The sequence below is a fragment of the Xenia sp. Carnegie-2017 genome, unplaced genomic scaffold, assembly GCF_021976095.1.
Source record: "Xenia sp. Carnegie-2017 unplaced genomic scaffold, XeniaSp_v1 HiC_scaffold_2, whole genome shotgun sequence".
Lineage (NCBI taxonomy): Eukaryota > Metazoa > Cnidaria > Anthozoa > Malacalcyonacea > Xeniidae > Xenia > Xenia sp. Carnegie-2017.
This window is the reverse complement of record NW_025813482.1, coordinates 1,544,427-1,564,356: the sequence shown is the minus strand read 5'-3', so window position 1 is coordinate 1,564,356 and position 19,930 is coordinate 1,544,427. Positions and strand designations below refer to the sequence as shown.

Below are 19,930 nucleotides of genomic sequence, written 5' to 3'. Positions count from 1 at the left end.
GACTGTTTTTGTTGTTGTTGACTGACGTTTCGACAACCTTAGCGTAAGACTCTGAAGTACTCAGGACTTAATAGGACCTGTGGTAGCCATATTGACTTCTCAAACTTACTCATGAGAAAGTACCAAAAGGTTAAACTTATGATTCTGACCACTTTCTCTCAAGAAAGTTTGTTAAAGTCACGTCTTCCAGTGACTTGACAATTTGCCTTTATTGTAGTGGAAATTTCTCAATAAAACAAACATACTTGACGAAATTGAAACAACACCGTTTCTCAATATGCGCCAATCACACAACGTTATTGTTATAAGATATTTCGAGAGATATAGACGCTCGTCAACAAGTTTATCATATTATAAATTACAGCACCAATTTTGTTTCGGAATTACTCGTATCTTCCAGCAGCTCAACTATCTGGTGTTTTCTCCAGTGTTAAATAGTTGAAAAGTATAATGATAGGCGTATGTATATTTCTACAAACAGATTAAAGACTGATTACTTGAAATTGTTCATTTATACGTGCCCTGAAAGATGTACGCATATTTTGCCCACGTGCAAATTGACATTGAAAAAAAATAAACGAGCTATTATTGAAAGAGAACAAACTAGCCATACAACATCTAATTATGAACACAAGTGATTTTATCAACAACTGTATAATGTTGGTAATACTTACGTCAATATTTACGAATGATGATCAGTCAGATAATGACGTAATGCCGTATGAGAGAAAAATGGTACGTAATTAGTGCATTTGAGACCATGATGGCTGAGCACACTACTTTACTAAGACAGGTACTTGTGGGTACCTTTATTGACGGCATGACGTCATCACACCATGGTAAATATTGACAAAATTTTGAATACTCGCTGTAGTTTCGCGCCCGTTTAAAAAAAATGATATAATAATTGGTATTAACATACTTAAAAAAGGGTTCATCAGCGCATGAGCACTACTTCTCATTTACTAAGATGCAACTGTCACGTGACTGCAATCCTTAGCTGCTGCAATAATCCAATTCAACGAAAACGTACGTTCAAAATGACCAACTTACTTTTGTTTTGTTTTATTTGTTCATAGTAACGTCTTACTCAAAATTTCGTAAATCATTCTTCTTCGAAAGTAAGGCATGTCATGCTAGATAAAATAATATTTTGTTAACACAGAGTATTGTCTGTGAAAAGACGAACTTTTAAAAGTTTTAAAAATATTTTTTCTCTGACTGGTGAAAATTTTGCAAAAAATCCATGAATCCCAGCTAAAATAGATTGCTAAAAGACATATGAGCGTATGTATGGGGAGGGGGAGAAGAGAGTTTGAAAGCGAGGATTGAAAAAGAAACTATATTTAATTTTTAACAAATTTATATACCTTTTATACTCTTCAAACAACCATCTTTAGTTATTCAAAAACTTTTGTTTGTAGTTGTGGCCGACGCCCCCAAAAAATCAACAAAAAAGCAAGTCAAAACAAAACAAAACTATCAAAACTAAGCTAAGTTTCGTTAAATCTCCTTGAAATTGAACTACGTCATCAAGTTGTTCTGAAATTCAACTGACTCTTAAAACGTGTGTACAACGAAATATCAAGCAGTTCTGACATTAAAAACAGTCTTGAGACATACAAAAAAACAACAAATTGAGCCCCATATCGAAACATTAATTGTATTATCAAGCATTTCTGAAGGTGAACTCAATCAAAAGACAGATGAAGACAACAATCATTCCAAATGCAGATGGAATGATTCATTACATTGATTAAAAGGTTTAATCTTCAGGCTAAAAGATATTCTATAACTAGATATAGTCTGTAAATTGACTAACCTGAGTAAAATTAAATGATGAACGTCGAGAAACATATTCAGCGTACTAAAAAAGAAACAATAAGATGATAATGCGCAAGAAAATATGGAGTTCTTCATCGTTTTGAAGTAAGGAAAGGTGACACAACACGACTATTTATGTATGTACCTGACAAGCAAAAACCCCACAGTCACAGCCATTTAGTTGCTCAGGTATATCCTATAATGTAAAGCAGACTTGATGCTTATAGTAACGTAAAACTCAAAATATAAATGATAATGAAACACAAACGAAAAATAACCGCTTTGCAAATGCAATACAAGGTTCAATGAAGCTCAGTCTACGGAGCTGTTTAATTTGTTGATCGAATTTATAATTCTGTGTGTGGAAAATAACTCGTCATATGTTCCGTGACATGTGAAATTGGCAATACAAAACAGTTTATATGAGATCGTGTTATTTTTTTAAACTTAGAAATCAAAAGAAAAAATTCACCATTCGACAAATTGTGCGTATGGATGTTTGCTGTAGTACAATCATAACATAACATGTGAAAAGGTTCTGACACTGTAAATGAGTGTACATGCAGATATGTAAAAAACAGTGTTTGCAACAGCGAAACCCAAATTCTCTGAACTCCGCTGCCACTCTATAGCAATGCAAAAAGCGTACAGAAACCTGGAATTTAGCACCCGGCTGCACCTCTCAGAACTGCATGGAAATAATCACGTACAGTGGTACCACGTGGTGCAGAAAAATCGTTGATATTTCATCAACGTCAAAACTGAATTTTTAAATGAGAAAATGTTACCTTAGGACTGTCGTTTCTCCATCCAGTTAGATCAAATTTTGTTTTCTTTTTATCCAAACTCTCCGCGCAAATATAGTCACTGTAAACATAAAACGTATCATGAATAGTTTCGGATTATAATTAAGTATGAAATGGATTGAATACGTTACAATCAACTACATTTTGTATAGAAATTAATGAAATTGGGTATATATACATTAATTTTAATACAAATTGTATTGTATGAAAATTTCACGTCTATATACAACACGTACATCTATAAACACATATATAAAACAAAATAGAAGTACGCAATACGTTTTCCATACATTTTTCCCAAACGTTTAATAGGAATATAAATGAAATTCTAACCGTAAAGCCTGGATGCAATTCTGATTATCTCCCTTTAAAGAGTCGTAGTAAGTAAATGTTTTTTCTTTCAAGTCAATAACCTATGGATACAAAAGAGAAACACAAACAATTAACTATAAACCAAAAAAGAAATTCTTGTCTGAACAAAAATTTTGATGATATATATGAGGACAGAAATAGCATACTTTTGCGAGAATCAAATTTCAAAGGTTTTTCCCGCCACAAATCGTTTCATGCCCCGGTCATTTAATGTTATCGGATTAGCGCATGCTTTTTAATGCGTTTTTCTACACCATAATCATCATATTCTCAAACAGTTTGTACATAGTTAAGAGTATTACAAATTTCTATTAACCCTTTTGCAAAATACATGAAAACAGAAAAAAATCTCAAGCTTCATATAACTAAGTCTACCCCCCTACACTTAGCAGATGTTGCCGCGTGCAAACTTCAGGGTGGGGGTTGCACAGAAGGTGGATAAAGATCCAAAAGATAACTTTCTCTCCAATAAATTAATTTTATCACTGTAATTTGGGTTGAAAGAACCTTGTAATCCAACTTACCGCCAAGCACCAATGCATACCAAGATGAATCGGTATTAACACGATGTCCAACGAAAATAAATCAACTTTTTTAGTCCAGCGCCGCAAACTTGTATGACCAGTTTTAATCAGTTTTGGATAAAAAAATGTATTAAAAGCATGAACGCTAACTCCAGTTTTTTTACTGCGCTCGGCAATCATATGGAAATATGCGTTCACGACCTCGTCGTTAAGCCATGCTTGAGGTCTCAGCGTTATGATGTCAGCTCTAGTTATCCGACCAATAGAAAGCTCCACGAGAAGCTCGTTCGATGCACCATGACCCAGGGCCTTGTCAATCTAAAATTGGGAAGCATTCATGCGGGATTGTACCGCGATGTGGAATATATAGCGAGCGTGAATGATTACGATTGCAACACACATGCAGAGTAAAGGATATAGCATGACAGGTTGGGATTGAAACAAACATGCAGAGTGAAGGATATAACATGACAGGTTGGGATTGAAACAGACATGCAGAGTGAAGGATATAGCATGACAGATTGGGATTGAAACACACATGCAAAGTGAAGGAAATACCCTGACATGTTGGGACCGTCACACACAAGCAGAGTGAAGGATATAGCATGACAGGTCGGGATTGGAATAGTATCACTTAATGATAATCCACGTATGTGTCAATTATCACGTGATGCTTATCACGGGTCGTATTATGTAATGTCAGTCAGACATGAAGTACATCAACTTACAACGCAATTCATTTCATCTGTCAGCTCTGGAAGCGCATAGATCTAAGAAACAGCGATAAAATTAATATATCATCGAATCAACGTAACAATGTATTAGCAGGGATTTGGCCGAACTAGAACCAAAAGAAAAATCTCAATGACATTTTCAAAGTGATTATAACACGATATTTTGCACGAGATTCAACAAAATAAGACGTCATTTTTGTGTAATAGGTACTGAACTGCATGACTAGAGATTTTATCATAATATAATGTAGAAAAACATTTTTTGTTCATTTATGTATTCATTCTCGTACCTTTTCCTGTTCAATTTTTTGTTTACCGAACATTCTATCTTTTACCTGAGTACATTCAATACAAAAATAATTTGAAAATCTAAACTTGATGAACGAGGAAATGTAACAAAAAACGCTTACATACCTGTTGGGATATAATTTCCAAATCATCTTTCTAAAGGTAAAATAGCACGTGAGACAAAAACAGTTCACAGTAAATGTTACAAAAAATTGACATAGACATAACGACCAACGTACTCTAAATAGTCTAGTTACATGTAATATGTAGGATACCAATCTCGAGTAACATGACTTAATTCAAGAGTGATAAGTTGCGATTGAGAGAGTGGCTTGCAATGCAGTTGCGAGTCACTCACGAGTATGAGAAGTTTGCGAGTGAATAAATGACTCGCTGTTTGCGAGTGAATCGAAGTAACTCTCAAAAATTACTCGAGCTCGGTACTGTAGCAATGGTAGGATTGGTTTTAAGATTAAAAGGGCATGTTATTAATCTTACAACTGCAAACAAAGAATTCGTTCATCATCCTTTTGTGAAATATCTCATCAATGTATTTGTCTATGATCAGTGTTATCACTGTTATAATATGCAGCAAATTACTGAGTATGTACATGGTCTAATGAAACAGGAGTTTTGTGCAAATTTACTTCCGTTTTGACGTATTACATACGGAATCATTCATTTAGGATAGAGAAAAAGCATAGGAAAATATACCTCTTTACGTATGGCTTCAAGTCGAAGTTTTTCTTTAGCAATCTTTCGTTGTTGTTCTAAAGACTCTGCGCTCAAGGTCTCTCTCCTAAGTATTAAGAAAATCTATTTTGCCGTTTACACAAATACGTAACTTAAGTTCATGAAATTAACAGTTGTCAGGGTTTAAAAGCACTTCATATCAAGCTACACGTAAGTATTGAAAGTGCAGAAAAAATTTAGTTTCCCATTACATACGTAGGAGTGATATACAACCAACAAAAAATGAATTGAGCCAGGCAAAAGCCATTTTCTAACTATTCGTGAAATTAATTCTCAAGAAGGAAGGTCGAGGACTCGCATGTGTAGTTTCATGCTATCCTTTGAGTACGTAAATGCAAGTTTCTAATAGTCTACTCATGAAGGAAAGCACTAAAACAAGTTAATAAGTCTTACCATTTCTTTATCCAGTGATCATTTAACAAATCAAAAGACCTACACGAGAAATAACAAAACTTTGAAGTTCTTTCGAGCAGCAACGGTCATGACGAGAGTAACAAATAATAATCATACATCAAGTACAGGCAATATGAAATTATAAACACATCAAACAAAAATGTGTACCTTGGTGAAGAACGGCTCGAGGTTTTTTCAACCTTGGCGATTCCTAAAAGTTTCAATGATAAAACAGCAATTTGACCAGACAAAACACAAATGCAAACAGATAAACCACCAATCGCACGTATTTTACGTACCTACATTTTACACACATAAATACAAGAATTCTGAGAAGTACAACAGCGTATGTATACATACATACATAAATTAGAAAACATTTAAATGTAACATTTAGCAATAATCATTGCGACAAGCTATAAAAACATGAAACAGAAGCAAACCTTTTGAGAAATTTTCACGAATCACTTTTGATTTTTCCTCAACAGCCATTGCCAATGGTTGCTTTCGAAAAGTTGTAGACGATTTTTGTAATTCTCTGTCCGGTGACGAACGAATATTGACCGACTTTGCATTAGTTGATTTCAGAAGCGGTTTCTCATGGAGCGATTTCCTGAAACAAATCGCACGAATTAAATACTCTCAATATCATTCATCAAATAACACAACTGGCAGATTATATCAGACTATTTCAGAGTTAATAAATCGTGTGGTATTCATTTACAAGTTTCGGCGTTAAGATGACAACAAATAATATGTCGATAAGCTGTAAAGCTCTATAAGATGGATCGTGACTAAAACACCACACGAGTACATACGGGTACATACGAGTACATACAAGTACATACTATATAGGGTTAGGTTAGGGTCATATATATATATATATATATATATATATATATATATATATATATATATATATATATATATATATATATATATATATATATATATGTATTTAACCCAGACATATTATGATAATGATAAGGATTCTCTGGATTAGAAAATCCTAAATCCTAAATCCTAAATCCTTTTTTTATTTTGAAATTTTTTTTTTATTAAGCTTTCAACTCGGTGCTTCGAGCCTTCGTCAGAATGTGCGAATATATTATTTACAAAGATTTTGTAGGCGTTTGGAGCGTCTGATTGGTTGGTTAGTAGTTGAGTTGATATGGATGGTATAAGATGCGTTGTCATGGTTTCGGGTGTATGGATTGCGTTAATGAAATTTGAGTGTTTTATTTTAGTCGTTGTGTTATTAGTTTGTTGTCTTGGTTTTGTCTTTAGTTGTGAATAGATGATGGGGATGTCAATATGTCTGTTTATTGTGTTGTTGTCTTTGCTGTACCATGCCTCTTTGAATTCTCGTGCGTGTTTTGTCTGTGCGCGTCCAAGAAGTTGTGTTTTTGTCCAGTCAAATGTGTGGTTGGTACGTGTAAAAATATTTCAAAATATTTTCAAATTATATATATATATATTTGACATACGACTACGAGTGACATACGACTACATACTGGTCATATATATATATATATATATATATATATATATATAGGAAGTTTATAATTTATGATTTTCCGTATAAAACAGTGCTCGATGCCCGAGAGCAGAGCGTAAATATAAGAAGAAGAAAATACACAAAAACTACAATTTCATCCCGACAAGCCCGTTTCGTGATTGCTCACTCTTCAGGGGATTTGATTTGATATATATATATATAATATATAGGAAGTTTATAATTTATGATTTTCCGTATAAAACAGTGCTCGATGCCCAAGAGCAGAGCGTGAATATGTGTAGTGGTGTTGAGAAAAATACACAAAAACTACAATTTCATGGGATGAGTTGCCTGAAGATCGCCCTACGGCGTGAAACTCCGAGTAGCGACAGCAAACAATTTGTCCATTTTATTTTAGTTCATTTTATATTATATATATATATATATTATATATATATATAGATATATTGTGACCAGTATGTAGTCGTATGTCACTCGTATGTACTCGAGTTTATTTATATTATATATATATATTTTATATATTGGTAGGAGAAGAAAATACACACTACAATTTCATCCGACAAGCCTGTTTCGTGATTGCTCACTTTTTAAATGTGTATCCTATTTTTATGCTCGAGCACTGTTTTATACGGAAAATCATAAATTATAAACTTCCTATATTTTATAATATATATATATATATATATTGTGACCAGTATATAGTCGTATGTCACTCGTATGTACTCGTATGTCAGTCGTAAGTACTCGTATGTCAGTCGTATGTACTTGTATGTACTCGTATGTCACTCGTATGTACTCGTGTGGTGTTTTAGTCACGATCCTATAAGATGCGCCAGATCACAAACATTGTAGCTCATGTCTCTTGGGAATACAAATATACCTTGGAGAAGTGGCTTTTGATTTTCTTTCATCCTCATCATCAACTGTAATTGTTTTCCTGGCATTGACGCTATCATAATATTGAGGGCGACTTGATGAAGTATAACAAGCCAGAAGTTTCATGTACTGCTCTCTCTCCTGAAGGCGCACGACCTACGAAAAGTGTGAAATACAGTTTGAAATGTTGGTGCTTTGAAAAGAAAGCGAACACTTTTAGCACATATTTGCTCCACTATAACATTTGCATGTTGTAACACGTGCGTAAGATCTATTATAGAGGTTTCAACAGTATAGGAAACACATAAAAAAATGAATTTACTCACTATAATTATAACTATTACTTGTTTGTAAATGTAGATTTTCCAGGTTAGTAGACTCGGAGGACTGTTAGAGTTAATTTTGACTGACGTTTTGACAACCTTAGCGATTGTCGTCTTCTAAGTCGTCGTATCCTATTTTGTATACAGGATGACGTATGACAAATAAAGACAAATACGCATAACCTGACGTTTACTCCTCACTTGACTCTGAAGATGACTACCGCTAAGGTTGGCGAAATGTCAGTCAATATCAACACCAACAGTTCTTCTCAGGACTCTACTAACCTGGACGATCTACATCCACAAACATGTTACGATTCTATGTAAACTTTCGGTGCTCACTAATCCAAGGAAGCCCTTAGCTAAAAATCCCTGCTGGACCCACAACTGAACATTATTATGTGCAGTGGGGTCACTCTATTGAGGTTTTTTGGGTCGCGAATTTTTATTACGCGTGTGATTAACATAATTGTAGTCACTTTAAGTGCTCAAGAAAGTGGTAGCACATTGTTCATTCTTTATATTGTGATCCTATTGAACTGATCAGGTTAAACTAATATAAGTTCATACATGCAGAAGACTTAAACTTTAAACAATAACATATTATTCTACTCGCATCTTTTTCCGATATACAAGCTGTAGAGAGAGGCGTTTATTGTTATTTTTGTATAAATCGATGCCAAGTGTGTGATGGTAGCGTGCAAATGGAGGAAATAGGCACATCTGGAGTAAACTGTGTAAACTTACATTATCTACTGGCAAAAGAATTTGGAAGTTTCGGTGGTTTAGGTTTCATTTGTACGGGATTTTCATGCCTTGAGAACACGGGCTTTCTTGAAACTTCCACTTCACGATGTTGACGTGAGCGAAAAGAGGAAACAGGTCTGGCTTCTTCCCGCGAGTGCTCCTCGACAGGATCGTTGGCATATTTTGAAGGATCATAAACTTTTCGCGAGAATGTCCCATTTTGCGATGTTTGAGAATACAACGTGTAGCTTTCGTCAAGAGGTTTCCGGCGCCATTGTGAAAATCGCTCTTCATTATCACGTTGATTAGAACGAACCTCTCTCTACATGTTTTTTAAAGAAAAAAAATCAACTGGAGAGTTAAAAACACGCTAAATGGGGGAAAACTTTGAAGTCAATGAAAAACGAGATACGACAAGTTGCCATCAAGCTTGCTTTGACAATTTGTGTAATAGTGAAAAAAGTTTGAAAAAAGCAAACTTTACTTATAAATCACCCGAGAAAATTTCACGTTCATTCAATGAGAAACATTGAATCGTGGGGCTGCAATAATTAGAAAAATCCACAAACAGATCCTGTCTGTCTCAACGTAAATTACTACGTACAAGTAGCTGTCCCCAATAACTCAAGTTCAACGATTAATCAAGACATCTTCTAAACTGTCCCATCAGCAGTAGTTCTTACGTACCTGACGTGTGGACATATCCTTAAATTCTGAGGATATTGTTGGTATGGCGTCGTCTTCCCCCTCTACATCATCTCGCCAATATCGTTCACAAATCGAATGAAATGCATTCACAGTTTTCAAAGCCGTCCGTTTTACCCAGCTAGCAGCTCGTCCCAATGACGAGCTACCGTCTATCCAACTTGAAACTTGCCCAGGTGGCGTAACGTCTACTTTAAACATAAACAAATCAAACTTTAGCAGCGGAATTTAGCAGTAGATGAATTGTTTGCTTGTCTTTAAATATTTTCACTTTACATACCTTGGTGGAAGTTGGTTCGTTTAACTCTTTTATATTGTGGTGTCTAAAATATGAGGAAACACAACATGAAGAACGTGGATAAATAAAATATGTGTTGGAAAACTCCTCTCAACTTTCCAGTTGCTAATTCAGTAACAATCTGGAGACTGTATATTTTGACAATTTTATTGAAAACACTCACAAGTCTCACTCCCCATCTCTCTGTGCCTTTCAATAGTTTAAATTCACATATTTTATCTTCAAGTAATGCAATCTGAATTACCTAAACCCTATCTGTATTTACAAAGAATTTCTTAACAACATGAGTGATAAAATACTTTTTAGTTTTTGTTATTGCTTGTTGCAACAATTTGGTGTTTTAGATATTAAATATTTATTTTAATATTCTATAAACAAGTAAAAGAAATTTAAATTTTACACTGGTACGTGGGTGTTGAAATCACTGGCTGCTAATTGCCAAAAGCAGGCTATATTTTAGAGGTGGCAGATGGAAAAATTTTGAACTGCCAATTCAACAATTAAATGGCAGACTCTAATTTCCAAGTAATGATTATAATAAAACAAATATAAGTACCATGTCACATTTGGCATTTTAAAAATGAAATTTGCCAGCACGAGTTCACTTGGCCAGCCATAAAAGAATGAAAATAAAAATGAAAATGCCTGGTCGTAATTTTTCTATTTCCAACCCTAGTGTAACACCAAACAAATCAAAAAAGTTCCAGTTTTGACTGGCATCCTTTGTTTTTCAATTTCCTAATGTGTAGATATTATTTACAATTGTTAATCTATTGTTCACATCATTGGGATGAAGACTGTATATAGCTAGCTAATTTGAAAAATGAAGTAATGTTTTACCCATGCACCAAAATATATAAAAATAAATTCATCAAATGTTCAAGTGGTAAATTAAAGGGATATTTCTAGAGTTTTTTATTGAAGTCATACATCACAATTTTGATTACAAAAGGAGGTAACTCAATTGAAACTACAGCAAAATACAATAAAAAATGGCCAAAGAACAGTTCAAAATAATATTTGCTAGTTCCATTTTATAACCAGTTTATTATACGTATATACCTGTATGATATCTGTGGAAGCAAGGTCTTTATCTTCCTTGTTGATACTGTCTTTGCTATATAAAGATATATATGTTGAGATGGCAGCTAATGCTGTAGTATCTACTACGACAAGAAACTTCTAGCAACCCTTGTCATAGAGTCTACAAATAACACTTAATTTTCAAATTTCATTTGTACAAAGCCATTATTGCTTTATTTATATGCAATAACCACATTCCATATGAAGCAATGGGCCAGTAATTATAGTTGTGTTCATTGATGAACTAAAATGGTTCTATAATGAATAATTTGAAATTTTTGATTTCCCATAAGAAAATTCTCTGACACTTAGTAGAGAAAACATGGCTTAGTGGGTACTCATCATTAGCCATAGAATCTAGAATCACAAAATCAAAGAGTTGCTCAAATTTACTCAAGCAACATATTCAATAATTTTACTAGGAAGATGTATTCCATGCATTTCATTTCATGCTTGATACATCAAATATAGTTTTTTTCAAATTGTGGCCATTTTGGTCATTGGTGTATAAGTTCTATGAGAGGAATCTAAACTAAAGCTAACAATGAGTCAAAAAACCTAGAACATGTCCAAATTGGATGTAGGGGATGACTAATAACTACTACAAAACGACAGATTGACAATCACAAATTCTTTTTTAAAACACTTAATACAGTTTATCACGTTATATGAGTGTGTAAAATCCCCCATGAAAGTCTGGAGTAACATATATTTGCTTTTGTCATTTAATGACATATATTATTCTAGTCAAATGGCATTACTTACTATAAGTATAACACCAACCGTTAGATATAACACTATAATGATTATAGTTACTTATTCTTGACATGTATTTACCTATCCCACTTTCTTTTAATCGTGAATTTTCTCTGGAGTACGAGTACTGAAACCAACATGCTAAATTACACAATTTTTTAGCAATATTTTGTCAGTATTTGTGGACGATATTCAAAATATACTTAACTTCCGCGCCCACGAATGTTTAATCAGCGGTAGTAGCAGTTGCTGCCATGCCATTGAACTGCAATAACAACATATTACAAATAACAACCATTGAGTTCTATAAGACCTATAAGTTCTATTAGTTCTATTCTTATAAAACTCAATGATAACAACATGTTTATATTACATTTCATTGTGCCATGCTGCTCTGTTGCAGTCATAGATTGACTTATTGGTTGTTGCAATTGGTTTCAATTGTCAGGGCCGTACCGAAGGGGGTTACTGGGAAGGTGCATTACACCCAAGTTTATTACATTACGTTATATTTGGAAAATTGGATCTTACTCGGTTTGTCTTCATATATTTCACATGCGAAAGAATAAAAGTTGGGTAAATGGCATAATTGCATTTATTGATTTCGCTGTGTGCCTTCTTGTTCAGACTGGTTTTAAAATATTGGACTATGACTGGTTGGTAAATTCGTAATGCCGAAGTAACTGCAGGATTGTCTTTCCTGGTATTTAATGAATTATGAAAGAGAATTTGATGCAATCGTCGACATGCTTATACTCAACACTACAATGAAGAATAGGCAGAATGTCTGAAAAAGTTAATAATTCGCCTGCCACAATAATGAAGAATTATAAAAGTAGTGATGTTGAGGAATTTCTTAATTTCTTCCCCATACAAGAACTTAACCTTCGTGCATTGCTGCTTATTTTGAACTCTTTATTTTCAAAATGGCAATTAATTCATTTGCAGAAGAAGATGAAAAGATGTGTCATGCTCAGCACTGACAAATTTTATTTATTGACTAGTTAAAATGCTCAAGTGATCAGGGAGGTCGCTACCGTGGGGGTGTAACACCCCCCAATTGCAAATTGAAACAAAAAACAGGTAAAAATCAGGTAAAAATCAAGTGCGAAACTATTGAAACACTGACATAAACATAATATTCATCATCAACTTAGATTGTTCGATAATAGAAAAATGTGCGGTACGATAACGAGTACGACTTTTCCTTGGTTTCCTCCAAATCAGTTCACCTTACGATGTACGTTTATAGAGTGATCAGTGATCCCAAAGGTCAAAAAAAGTAATACTATTATACGTAACTTCAAACTGCTGCGCATGCGTTTGTTACCATTCTTAAGTTACTGGCATGTAACAGGTATGACAATTGACAAAGCACATTTTTGATGCTAGTTAAAAATCATCATGCAAAATTTACCTTTAATAACAAAATACGCAAAGAAACAATAGTTACAGAACAACACTGACAGTGATATGTTATACTTTGCTTTATGCTTACTCAGTTAATACTTTGTAGAAAGTAGACAAAAAGTAAACAAAGCTTTCAATCATTTCTACGTTTCGACTTTTGACGACTACGTCATCTTCAGTGATAAGAGTACATGTTTCTCTCCAGAACATTTGTTTTTTATGGAAGTATCCATAACTGTTATACGTCATGATTTTATTTTCAGCGGCGGACACCGAAGCGCTTATATGCGGAGCGCGGGCTCGTTTTCGGTTAGGGTTAGGGTTTGGGTCTAAGGTTTCCGCTAAACTGCAGTAGTCCTCGTAATTCAATAAGCGATTCTAGACTGTTTAGTCTAATGTTTCTTATAACTGAAAAGGATCTCATTGATGAAATTGAATTTGACAACGTAGTAGAGAAATGAGAAAAATAATGTGCTTGACGTATGAAACATTAATAACTGAACCAATGCATACTTTTCCACATTCAAAATAAATGAGTATTGATCCGTGGTGTGACAAATAAGATTAACATTATATTATAATGAACAGTTTTCTTTGAGATAATGTCAGTATGTTTGGATTTTTATTCGGAAAATTTTGGTCGGCACCTTCCCCACACACACACCTGTCGGAGTCTCGATACGGCCCTGGCAATTGTAGTTTTTACATCAAGTTTATTCCTGGTTTCCTTGAATTAGCATCCTATTCGCAACTGCAGTCAACTCTCGGCTTGCAAACATCCCTGTTTTTACACATAGTTAAAACTCCCCAGCAGACGCTCGTCGGAAGCGGGGGTGGCGGGCAGCTAAAATTGATGAAAAAACTAAAATGCCGCAGTTCTTCTCCAAATTCCACAGAAACACTAACATAGTCTCATATTTGGATTTAGATCACCGTTTCATAATTTGATTTGGATGGATTTACTTCGTGTATTTTGTTTGTCGAATCTTGTTGCAACGGACACTTTGCAACGGATGCTTGGTGGCTGCATCAATGTTTCTGTTCTGCCATATATTTTGAAATACGCAGTGACTGCAGCCTGCAGTACACTAAATCACGATTCGCAGAGGTCAGTTTCTTTGCTATAAAGAGAGTCGACTGTCAGGGACGTCGCAAAGACCTTAATACTGGAGGGAGTCGTTAATATTTACCAAAATATTTTTTTTAATTTACCTAAAATTTTGCGGTTTTCCTGACATGGATTTAGGGGGATTTGCTAAACATTGTTTACAAACTTATTAATTTTAAAAAAATAAATAAACAGTTTATTCCTTAAAGAATTTTCAGTTTTCAGTTAAAATACAAACTATTCATGATTAATGCATTGATCAAAGTATAACACATGAACTGTCAGGTTTATAAAAAGGAGTTGCAACAATTGTTTCTTTGCTAATTTATATCAAAGGTCAATTTTACATATTGAAATTTTAACTATTAATTCTAACGAACTGAGAACGAAAGCAGCAGTTTAAGGTAAGTCTAAAGTAAGTATTAATTTTGACCTTTGTGATTACTGATCACTCGGTAAATTTTCCTTGTAAATAGCCTAACTTGGAATAAATGAAAGAAAAGTCGTACTCGTTAGTCTTACTGCACATTTTCCTAAACCATAGCGACAATTTATGTCAGCATAGTACTAGTATACCAGTTGATTTCAACGTGATTTTTGTTTTAATTCGCAATTGGGGGGTGTTTCACTCCTCCCCGTAGAGACGCCCAAGTCGACTGCATCCCCAAACTGTATTCATATTAAGCTGCCAACCTTTGGGCACTTGCACTCAATGTATGTGAGATATTAAGGATTGAACATTTCTCGTGTAATTAAGAGTGTTTAAAAACATTTGACAACATCTTAAAGAAGCGGCAACATTTTAAAAGCCGACATGTTTCGGCATACTTTACGTTTTGGCGAAGCGAATAAGATGTTTACAGAATTACAGCATTATTATTTGGTTAAACTGATTTTAGATATTAACTTATACACTAACCACAAAACATAACACTTCAACTGACACCAACCCTTACACCAATAAAAAACCCACTTAGTGCTCCAAAAAGTGGTCGGATTAAAGCCAGACCAACCGTATCAATGGTTATGGACAAAAACCATGTGCACGAGAACACTTTAGGCTAACGACAGTTCCAAACTTCCAACTTTTAATGAGGGAAACGTCTTTCAAACAAAATACAATGAGGGATCTAGACTGTTCAGCTTTCAGTAATCTTTAATGCACCCCGCAGATGAAAAATTGATGTTTAAAACGATCCTGAGTTCATCGTTACTTTTACAATCAAGGGGCAATAGTTTTAACTTTCTTTTCTTTTCATGAAATCTTCGTAGCGTAAGCAAGCTTTTGTTAAATCCGCTGCAAATTTTGGTACACCTGTCTGAAAGATTTGCAAGTTTAAATATTTACAACAGTTACGACTAAATATGAGGTATTTGTATCATTTTTGACGTGAATGTGGAATATACCGAAACGAAACCGGGATTATTAATACTATTTGATAAAAATTCACGTCATAACAACACAATATTCACTGAATGAAGGAGCGTTGAGATCGAGGGAGGTAGCCCCCCCCCCTCCCGCCCCAAAAAAAACAAGAACAAACCAACGGACATAGACAGCCCCTGACTGAATGGATAAGATTACAGCAGAATGCTCACTGTAAGGAGTGTAATCGTCGTAGATTAAAATGACAATTTGTTCTTGTACTATTTTCATGACTTAGAAACATTGAAAGCCTTTTTTGGATCCACGTCAACCATGTAGTGGGGTTTGACTACAAGACGACCTTATTGGTATGGAATTATGGTGTTACCATTTCATTTGAATTTTCTCAACATTGACATCATTTGGAGCTGAAACAAAACATAGACTACAATATAAAGACGTACCTTCGCAGCCCAATTGATCAACCACGTTGGAATCATTCCACCAGGATTGTCAAAATAATACATAAAGGCTGGGAAAAAAAATTGTAGCTATGTTCACAAAGATATGGAAAGACATGAAACCACTGTAATATTTTAATTACCGTAACTGCATACGTACGTTAAAGCATGCAGTACTGATAAAGCACATTTAATAAATACAACATGTTTTTTAAAAATAAACATGTTTCAACATCTCATGATGCCATCTTCAGTATAATTGAGAATATTATGAATATGAAAATACATGTAGTAGTAGTATACAGTGATAGTTCATACAATTATAAGAAGTTTATATATAATACAATGAAATATTCGTTAGAATTAATGATGAGTGTAGATCAATAGATACTCCACAGTATAGATAGAGTTTGCAGAATTATTTAGCAAATAAAATTTTATTTAGTGAGCAAGATAAATGAATTACTTCGATTAAAAGATGTCTTTAAAACCTAATTCTCATCAGTACCTTATCTTGGCATTGATTTATCAAATACAGAATGACTAAATGTAATAAGATGTCACTATATAAATCATTCAACATGGCTATATTGCGCGAGCTACTTTTATTGCGGTTGATAATGTGCACGACGCGCAATATATTGTTAATGAAATAGAATAGTAATAATTTAAGACACACAGCCTAATTTTGAGTAAAGTAAAGTACCTTTTGTATTATTCTTTTCATCAGCTTGAAGTACTAGACTTTGCTCAAAATCAGAAACACGAATAACTCCATTGCGTGGATTGTATGAATTGAACAAGTGACTTTTGCCAAGCGACATAGGTATCAACACCGGATAAATTCAGCCTCCTCGAGTCTCTAATAAACGTATACTATCAAATTTAAGGAAAACACTGTTGAGGAACGTGAAATATGATGTAGCTAAAACCCATTTGAAACAGCTGTTCATGTGCTTGCTCCAAAATCTCAAATGTAAGAGAAAGCATCACTACGATTTTGTATAGAGACTTGAGAATATAATGAATAATATAAAGAAACAGTTCAAGAGAATAGTTCCCCGCCACACTGCCAGCGAATGTCAGCATGGATTTCTAAATATAATGCATTTGCGTGCTTAATAATGCAGGATTTGAGTCGTTGGATACATCACGATTACTTAACGGAAAAGGAAAATTGACGTTCCAGTAAATTCCTCTCACAGTAGAACCATTTTCTTCCTCAGTAAACTCATACAGTTCTAAAAAAAATAATAAAGTTACCATTGTCCATTACTCGCTCTCCGCCAAATTAGAAAATTGGCAATTACGCAAAATTTTTGCGCGAAGTTGATTTTTATCGAAACAATCCTAATTTATATGCATGTTAGTGGTAAATTAAAAAGTGGCAATTTTTAAAAATTTAGCTGTTTCAGCCCGAAACGCTGGAATATTCAAAAGCAATTCACTTTTTAGTTCGCGCAAAGTGCAAATTCTCACGATCAGAGGTTCCAAAAAAACGAAAGTGGTTCATATGTAATCATATACCTATTGATAATGTGTATGAAAAACCTGTAGCAGACGCGAGACAACCACTTACAGAGTCAATAGTTTCAGTCTTTTGGAGTCAAGTCAGTCAACGGAATCAAATTGCACCAGGCAAAATGAATCAAACATGGTGGTACAAAAACAGCACCATGTACAACGAATTTCATCTATGCCAGGTGACCTACGTAGTCATTTTCTTAAGTCAACAATGTTGCCTTCTTAACAAGCAAAAGTAGGTTGCATGCAGGGCTTTGGAAGAACTATAAAAGGAATGCATTCTAGAAATTATAAGTACCAATCAGGCAGTAGCATTATGTTTTCTGCATATTGTAGCTTTAGTAATACATTCAAAAAAATCAAAATATGTAAACATTGTAAAACCTCAGACAAGACATGTCAAATGAGTTAATTGTCTTAAAATGCTTTTCTTTCTTAGCAGGTAGTAATAAAGAAAAATTGTAAATTGTTCCTAAGTGATTTTTTTGCAACCCACTTGGTTACAATTTGTAGATATGTATGTTTTATAGTCAAAATAGACATATATAGTAAATGCTCTCTTTCATAATAATTTTGCTTTCACATCCCCTCTTTTAAAAAAAGTGAAGTATCGTTAGGTTCCTATGTTCCACTTTTTTACGGCACCCCAGAAAAATGGTTATGGTCAAATATACCAGGGTTGCAACCCTACGAACTATCAATAGTGAAAGTGATTAAACTATTATATCAAACTTCTCACTGCTTGGAATGAAGCATCAAATGAGTTCTCTGAGAATCAGACAAAAGGTTTGCTGACAGTAAAACTTTTGATGAAATTTGCAGCAGTTAACAAATTCAAAAAGATTTCATGTTTTGCAATCAGTTCCAATGAAGATGATTTCCTTTACCTTTCACATAACTATCCCATTGTCTTCTGTATTCCAAATCTAAATAAACTTTATAGCTTATTTCTGGTGGACATTGTAATGTGCCATACATCTTGTAAGAATATAACCCAGATACCTTAATTGAATTTCAAACATATATCTATTGTTTATTGAATGAATATACATGTTTAATTTGAATAGTTTGAATGATGAAATTCTGTTTGCACACAGTACACTTGTGTCTTTGTCCAACAACAGAATTTGTATGTGTCAACTAAGAGAAAATTTGCAAATGCAAATGTTATTCTTGAAATGCAAACAGAGGTACTTGTTTAATCTGTGATAATGTCCAACACAAGTTCAATCAACAATATTCAACACTCACAAACCTGATCATATTGTCGATATATTTTGCAATGCACACTTTTTAGTGATGTTTCAACAAAAAACTCCCAGCCTTCCAATCGCGGTGAGTTTAGCTCTTCTAATCTCGTATTAAATTCCTCGTCTGTAAACATATTCATTTGCAATTCGCATATGCCTAGGCAAATATTGAATATAAAGTAAGTTTAGGCAAATATTGAATATTAAGTAAGTTTACTTGGAAATTAATGCCACACTTTCTCAAAAATTTCATTATCTCCAAAGTTAATGGCCACTATGACTATATTTTGATGATGAAATTGCAAATAAACAATTTTCGCACGAATGTACGTTGATCACTACACAAGTGATAATTGACACCTTACACTAATATCTCGTCAATTCGTATGACAGACCACAATGGAAAGGATTTAATTTAACCTATTGAACAAAATTAAACTCCTTATACTTGCCGACTCGGAATGTTCTCTGTTACTGCGTAATTATTTCAATAAAATGCTTTTAAAAATTAATATTGTTTGTATAATATATTTGCATAACTAAAGAGCTATTCTATGAATGGCGATTTACCGCCATTTTTCAAAAGTCCGGCCAAAATTATCCAGTGTCAAACGTCAAATGTCATGGTTATGTGGAAGGAGGGAGGAAGTTATGAACATCATTATTTCGGGGGTATACGTACAAATATTAAAGCATAATTTTTACTGTATAAAGATTTATTTGGTCATGTTTGCAACTAAATTGAAATCTCTCATGATAAAAAATCAATATGCTGCACAGAGATTCCGCCAGTGATTCCGCTGGCTCCAA

The 19,930-nt window shown here is 34.0% G+C and overlaps 2 protein-coding genes across 2 annotated transcripts; both read right to left on the bottom strand.

The window, feature by feature from the left end:
* Positions 1 to 324: 324 nt before the first annotated feature.
* Positions 325 to 10,065, bottom strand: LOC124440441 (sentrin-specific protease 1-like). The gene is made up of 17 exons (XM_046990836.1): positions 9,847 to 10,065; positions 9,265 to 9,481; positions 9,160 to 9,167; positions 8,094 to 8,245; positions 6,138 to 6,307; positions 5,863 to 5,905; positions 5,695 to 5,733; positions 5,263 to 5,347; positions 4,675 to 4,704; positions 4,551 to 4,595; positions 4,255 to 4,296; positions 3,527 to 3,844; positions 2,964 to 3,043; positions 2,613 to 2,691; positions 1,970 to 2,020; positions 1,823 to 1,867; positions 325 to 1,136 (listed from the first exon to the last, which is right to left on the bottom strand). The coding sequence occupies exons 1-17, from the start codon at positions 10,063 to 10,065 to the stop codon at positions 1,074 to 1,076; spliced, it is 1,686 nt and encodes a 561-aa protein (XP_046846792.1). The 3' UTR covers positions 325 to 1,073.
* Positions 10,066 to 15,245: 5,180 nt separating this feature from the next.
* LOC124440059 (phosphatidylcholine transfer protein-like) lies at positions 15,246 to 19,592 on the bottom strand. Its single transcript, XM_046990386.1, is given in 8 exon segments — positions 15,246 to 15,838; positions 16,350 to 16,417; positions 17,053 to 17,165; positions 17,167 to 17,222; positions 17,496 to 17,587; positions 18,758 to 18,872; positions 19,126 to 19,277; positions 19,486 to 19,592. Coding segments are annotated over 7 exon segments (660 nt in total). The 5' UTR covers positions 19,261 to 19,277; positions 19,486 to 19,592; the 3' UTR covers positions 15,246 to 15,757.
* Positions 19,593 to 19,930: the final 338 nt, after the last annotated feature.